The sequence below is a fragment of the Lucilia cuprina genome, chromosome 6 (genome assembly GCF_022045245.1).
Source record: "Lucilia cuprina isolate Lc7/37 chromosome 6, ASM2204524v1, whole genome shotgun sequence".
Classification (NCBI taxonomy): Eukaryota; Metazoa; Arthropoda; class Insecta; order Diptera; family Calliphoridae; genus Lucilia; species Lucilia cuprina.
In genome coordinates, this window is record NC_060954.1 from 47369755 (window position 1) to 47376421 (window position 6667).

The window sequence follows — 6667 nt, forward strand, 5'->3', positions numbered from 1 at the left end:
ACTGAACTAGAACTAAACTAGAACTGAACTTTGAAACTATTTTTTATCCCTCATATTTCTTTCAGGGATCTTTGGGAGTTGCGTTGCAAACAATATCTGCAAATGTTGCAGCACACTCAACGCTATGTACACCAGGATTGGCTACAATCCGAAACAGAATTGACCCGTGAACGTGGCCTCTGGGGTCCTGAGGGTATATCCACTCTAGACAAATGGATACTCGATACAACCGAAGGACCACATCGTATGCGCAAGAAAACTATGCGTAATGAACTTTTCTATCTACACTATCCCTATCGTCCGGAGAATGATCATCGCACCGATACGCGTCAATTAAAGGCCAATAAAGTTGCCTCCAGTTTTGATAGTAAAATCTATTATACACATTGTCAGCAACCACCACGTATTCTTTGCGAAACTGATGCCGCGGCTCAACATCAGTTACTGCATCAACAACATTCCGTAGATGCCACAATGCTGAAGCAGCCACATCCTCAATTACATCAATCGTCAAAGAGTGAACCGGGTGGTTCAGCTAATACACCACCACCTTCGCCCCATGAAACTCGTTTAGCTCATCATGCACAAGAATCGGTAGATGGTACCAATCAGGATGATGACGAGGAGGAAGAAGAAATGACCAATATCGCCGATAATGAAACGTTCCTGAGATTGTTGGAGGAACAAGAGAAAATCTCATTTATGTTTAGATGTGCTCGCATACAAGGTCTCGATACCTTTGAGGGTCTTTTGCTATTCGGCAAAGAACATTGTTATATTGTAGATGGTTTTACTCTTCTAAAGAATAGGGAAATTAAAGATATTGACACCCTACCTCCAGGAGCCTATGAACCCATAATACCAAACTCTGGTGGCACTACAAGACAATGTAAAATTCGTCAATGTTCGAAATTTGGTTATGAGGAGATACGTGAAGTTCACAAAAGACGTTATTTGTTGCAACCCATTGCTTTGGAGGTATTCTCAGAGGATGGTCGCAACTATTTGTTAAGTTTTCCACGCAAAGTTCGCAATAAGGTCTATCAACGTTTTATGGCTCATGCAACTGCGATTAATGATAATGCACAACAATCGGTGGCTGGTCAAAAGAGAACAGCAAGTGTAGAACAAACTTCGGGTATATTTAGTAGTTTGATAGGTGAAACGTCCGTAACACAAAGATGGGTGGTAAGTAAACAACATCGAACAGAAATAGAACAGAACTAAAACAGACCTAGAACAGCACTAGAACAGAACTAGAACAGAAAAAAACAGAACTAGAAGAACTGCGATTAATGATAATGCACAGCAATCGGTGGCTGGTCAAAAGAGAATAGCAAGTGTAGAGCAAACTTCGGGTATATTTAGTAGTTTGATAGGTGAAACGTCCGTAATACAAAGATGGGTGGTAAGTAAACAACATCGAACAGAAATAGAACAGAAATAGAACAGAACTAAAACAGACCTAGAACAGCACTAGAACAGAAAAAAAACAGAACTAGAAGAACTACAACAGAACTAGAACAAAACTAGAACAGAACAGACAGAGCTAGAACAGAACTTGAACAGAACTGGAACAGAACTAGAACAGAACTAGAACAGAACTAGAACAGAACTAGAACAGAACTAGAAGAGAACTAGAACTAGAACAGAACTAGAACAGAACAGAACTAGAACAGAACAGAACTAGAACAGAACTAGAACAGAACTAGAACAGAACTAGAACAGAACAGAACTAGAACAGAACTAGAACAGAACTAGAACAGAACTAGAACAGTACTAGAACAGAACTAGAAAAGAACTAGAAAAGAACTAGAACAGAACTAGAACAGAACTAGAACAGAACTAGAACAGAACTGGAACTGAACTAGAACTTAACTTGAAATGAACTAGAACAGAACTAGAAAAGAACTAGAACAGAACTGAACTAAACTAGAACTAAACTAGAACTAAACTAGGACTAAACTAGAACTAAACTAGAACTAAACTAGAACTAAACTAGAACTAAACTAGAACTGAACTAGAATTAAACTAGAACTGAACTAGAAGAGAACTAGAACTGAACTGGAACTGAACTGGAACTGAACTAGAACTGAACTAGAACTGAACTCTTAATTTAACTAAAACTGAATTAGAACTGAACTAGAACTAAGACTGTACTAGAACTGAACTAGAACTGAACTAGAACTGAACTAGAACTGAACTAGAACTGAACTAGAACTGAACTAGAACTGAACTAGAACTGAACTAGAACTGAACTAGAACTGAACTAGAACTGAACTAGAACTGAACTAAAACTGAACTAGAACTGAACTAGAACTGAACTAGAACTGAACTAGAACTGAACTAGAACTGAACTAGAACTGAACTAGAACTGAACTAGAACTGAACTAGAACTGAACTAGAACTGAACTAAAACTGAACTAAAACTGAACTAGAACTGAACTAGAACTGAACTAGAACTGAACTAGAACTGAACTAGAACTGAACTAGAACTGAACTAGAACTGAACTAGAACTGAACTAGAACTGAACTAGAACTGAACTAGAACTGAACTAGAACTGAACTAGAACTGAACTAGAACTGAACTAGAACTGAACTAGAACTGAACTAGAACTGAACTAAACTAGAGTTTTTTAAAATTTTGATTAATTTTATTTTACATATTTACATACATTTTATATACAAATTGTTTTTCAAAAATCTCTTTTCTACATTTTGGATTTCATGAAAGGTCTCAAATGTGTCTGGAATGACTTTGGTACCGGTTCCTTATTCAAAGGACTCTTTTTGGCAGCCTCAAAAAGACGTTCATAAACATTGCCATCATACGAGCCCAAGGTGGATCTTAAATTATTATCATGATGATCGAAACCATCACAAATAGCAACAGCATTGGGTCTTAAAGCTTTTAAGGCCTCCTCCAAACGTACTTGTAAGGAGCGTAAATCGGCATCGGTGATACTTATAAACTAAACAAAATGAGACAAAAAATTTGTAGTAAAACAGAGAGAATGTAATAGAATCAAGCTTACTCTCAATAAATCGTTCATGTGTCTTAAAGACGTGTGAACCAAATACAATTCTAAAAGTTCTTCTAAAACTTTATTCAATGCGGGATTTCGCAATTTGGCATTGGGACCAGTGACTTCTTCCAAAAAGCTGGCAATAACAAAAGAACGGCCGTGCAACTGTAGGTAGATAATTTTTAAATACATGATTTCTAAATATTTCAATTATTTACCTCGGCAGCTTGAGTATATTCGATGCCGGTATTATTAGCAGCCTCACCCTCTGACTGGCCCGCTTTCAAACGTTGTGATAAATTTTCAAAAGCAATGCGAGTTTTACTAGAAAATCATGGATGTTTTAAGTTATTGTGTTGCCATTGTTTTGAAATGTTTAACTTACTTGGCTGCTGTGAATTGTAAAGCTTGCACCATATTTTGCCAAGAACCTGTCCACCTGCCAAAGTCACGATTATTTAATGAATCCTTTAGATAAGCGACGGTGGGAGACAAGGGTTTGCCCGCCAAAGCTTGACGATAGGATTTCATTAAGAATCTACCTACTTGCAACAGTAACACAGTATTTTCTCCCTCATATGTACAAGCGGCTGTAGCAGCAACATATAAATTACCCAAATTTGAAGATGTCAAATAGCCATGACCACCACAGGCTAAACGTAAACGTTCTATACCCATAGTCGAATCGCTGGAACACAATACTTTCATGGAACAGGCTAAAGCATGCATTTCGGGTAGACGAGAATATTCACCACGTTTTATATCCGCCGAAGTTTGATAATACAAAGACCACAATTTCGCAGAAGCCAACTTATATGCTATACTTGCAGCAATTTCCGGAAATAATTTCATTTGTTGGGTAACATGATCTATAATCTGGGGTTCGGGTTCACTAGCAATGAGTTTGACAATAATAAAATAACCCTAAATTAATTGGACATTTCTTCACTTACTTGTCATTAATGGGACTTTGTCTTCTCACCGCTGAATATCTTGTGGCAATAGTAGCGGCCATCGATAATAATATAGCATTATTTTGTGCTATCATACATCTTACTAAAACCATAGTAAAATAGGCCAATACCGATACCGGATTTTTAACATAACTACCATCACGATTTACTTGTGCATTACGCATTAGCATATTTGTACGTGGTATGCGTACATTTTTCAAACCCAAATAACCATTATTTACACCGAAGAAGCCTAATTTCTTACCAATATCACCCACATCAATGCCTGGCAAAGGCATGTGAGTCTCTTCATCGCGCAATTGAACCATAAACATGGCCATACCTTTGGGATCATTATCGATATATAAATTAGCCACTACCAAACAGTAGTTAGAAGAATGACCCACTGTAGATAGAGATGATAAAATATTAAGAAAGAGAGCATGGGGAAAGTTTTAAATAGAACTAGAACTAAACTAGAACTGAACTAGAACTGAACTAGAACTGAACTAGAACTGAACTAGAACTGAACTAGAACTGAACTAGAACTGAACTAGAACTGAACTAGAACTGAACTAGAACTGAACTAGAACTGAACTAGAACTGAACTAGAACTGAACTAGAACTGAACTAGAACTGAACTAGAACTGAACTAGAACTGAACTAGAACTGAACTAGAACTGAACTAGAACTGAACTAGAACTGAACTAGAACTGAACTAGAACTGAACTAGAACTGAACTAGAACTGAACTAGAACTGAACTAGAACTGAACTAGAACTGAACTAGAACTGAACTAGAACTGAACTAGAACTGAACTAGAACTGAACTAGAACTGAACTAGAACTGAACTAGAACTGAACTAGAACTGAACTAGAACTGAACTAGAACTGAACTAGAACTGAACTAGAACTACACTAGAACAGAACTAGAACTGAACTAGAATTAAGCTAGAAATTAACTTCTACTCAACTAGAACTAAAACTTAACTAGAACTAAGCAAGATCTGAAATAGAACTTCACTAGTCTAGAATCTAGCCTATTAACAAGTTTATAGGCTAGTATGTTGTATGACCTGTAGACTAGTTTGTAGTCTATTCTATAGCTACTTTTACTTACATCCTCCAGGCCACCATTTATAAGCCGTCAATGTGGGAGTATTCAAAACAAACTCATCAGTCTCACGATCAAAATCGGCTCGTGTCTGTAAGCCACGCAAAAAGGTGCCATGACCCAATTCAGTTTGAGCATAAGTAGCACAAATTTCAAAATTTTCCGCTCTTTTGCCAAATTTCTCAAACTGTTCATCGGTACCCTGTTTGCGTATAGCATCAACTAACATAGCAAATTGTACAGTAAAAGGATTACCGGCTGGCAGAGCACCCCAACATTCGGGAGAGCCGAATTTGGCACTAAACCAATATGATTAATAGGTATAATTAGTATTAAGTCCTCATTCAAAAACATTTAACTTACGGCCATATATCTTTGCCACCAGGATTACGTTCCTCTTGTAGTTTTTGCAATTTTTTGGCTGCTATTATCGCATCTTCCACGGCGGTATTGTAAATATCTTCATGTGATTTATAATGCACTGTAGCAGCATCATCATTTTTATCCTTAACCATATAGGTTTCTAGACAAAGTTGAAAATTTAATATAAGAAAATAAAATTAATTAAACTATTATAAAGAAATTATTAATGATTTGCATTTGTGTGGACTTTGTGATTTGTACAGGTTTAAAATGAGTTGACAATTTTTTTGCTTTTAATGTTTTGTTTATTTAAAATGACTTTTTATCAGTTGGTTGCTTATCAAAATGCTTAATTTACCTTCAGTTCCCCTTAGGAGTTTTACAATGCACCTATTAACTAGTTAAATTGCCATTGGAATGTTTCATTTCCAGCCGTTTCTTAAATTTAATATAATTTTCATCTGCCAAAACTTACCCAATTCTCGTTTAAATTTCAATTTCTCTTCGCCCCCATGCCACCACAAAGCAAAATCCTCTACATTAAAAGTGGCATTTTGACGTTCCTTTTGCAAATCGGCATTAATAGTTTTTGGTACAATACTCATAATTATTCTATTTTTTATATTTTCAATAAATTTAAAATTTTTGTGGTCTTTTGCCAGTCGCTAGTAAAAAATAACTAAATTTTAAATTGTTGTCGCACTCTTAGAGCGTTCAGACTCATTGCAAAGTTGTTTTGTTTGAAAAAAATAAATAAATAAATATACTTATCATTTTATTGGCTTATGGAAGATAACAATTTATTAATGAGTTATAAGAAGAGCAAAAGCTTTATCTATGTCACCTTAAGAGAGCAGTTTTTTTCTCTTTAAGAAATCAACAAATAGGTTAGGTCAAGATCTGTACAGATTTAAGAGTATTATTTTTGTAAAATATCTCTATAAATATTTTATAAACAAGATATTAAACTAATGAAATATTAGACTGCTCCAAAATTGTATAGTGTAAACAAAAATTTAAGATTATTCACATAACTTCCTACAGAAATTTTAAAATAGAAAAGTATATAAATTGAACTGATTATAATCTAGACTAGACAAGTTTACAATAGTCTATAGTCTATAGTCTAGTCTATAGTCTAGTCTATAGTCTAGTCTATAGTCTAGTCTATAGTCTAGTCTATAGTCTAGTCTATAGTCTAGTCTATAGTCTA

General features: G+C 35.5%; 2 protein-coding genes across 2 annotated transcripts in view; one reads left to right on the forward strand and one right to left on the reverse strand.

The window, feature by feature from the left end:
• Positions 1-2639: 2639 nt before the first annotated feature.
• Positions 2640-6172, reverse strand: LOC111681952 (probable peroxisomal acyl-coenzyme A oxidase 1). The gene is made up of 8 exons (XM_023443857.2): positions 5930-6172; positions 5455-5614; positions 5098-5390; positions 3980-4385; positions 3412-3918; positions 3245-3350; positions 3036-3191; positions 2640-2972 (listed from the first exon to the last, which is right to left on the reverse strand). Exons 1-8 carry the CDS (start codon positions 6057-6059, stop codon positions 2712-2714), a joined length of 2019 nt encoding a protein of 672 aa, XP_023299625.2. The 5' UTR covers positions 6060-6172; the 3' UTR covers positions 2640-2711.
• Positions 6173-6260: 88 nt separating this feature from the next.
• Positions 6261-6667, forward strand: part of LOC111683173 (probable peroxisomal acyl-coenzyme A oxidase 1) — a 3143-nt gene continuing 2736 nt past the window's right edge. The window contains exon 1 of the mRNA XM_046954138.1: positions 6261-6264. Coding sequence (XP_046810094.1) covers positions 6261-6264 — 4 coding nt within the window. The remainder of the gene's footprint in view (positions 6265-6667) is intronic.

Bases quoted from the DNA above. Each gene is read 5' to 3' on its own strand.
- LOC111681952 (XM_023443857.2), bottom strand. From the start codon at position 6,059: ATGAGTATTGTACCAAAAACTATTAATGCCGATTTGCAAAAGGAACGT. The intron at 5,615-5,929 runs GTAAGTTTTGGC...AACTTTGTCTAG, and splicing joins GAAATTTAAACGAGAATTGG to AAACCTATATGGTTAAGGAT. The intron at 5,391-5,454 runs GTAAGTTAAATG...ATATTGGTTTAG, and splicing joins GGTGGCAAAGATATATGGCC to TGCCAAATTCGGCTCTCCCG.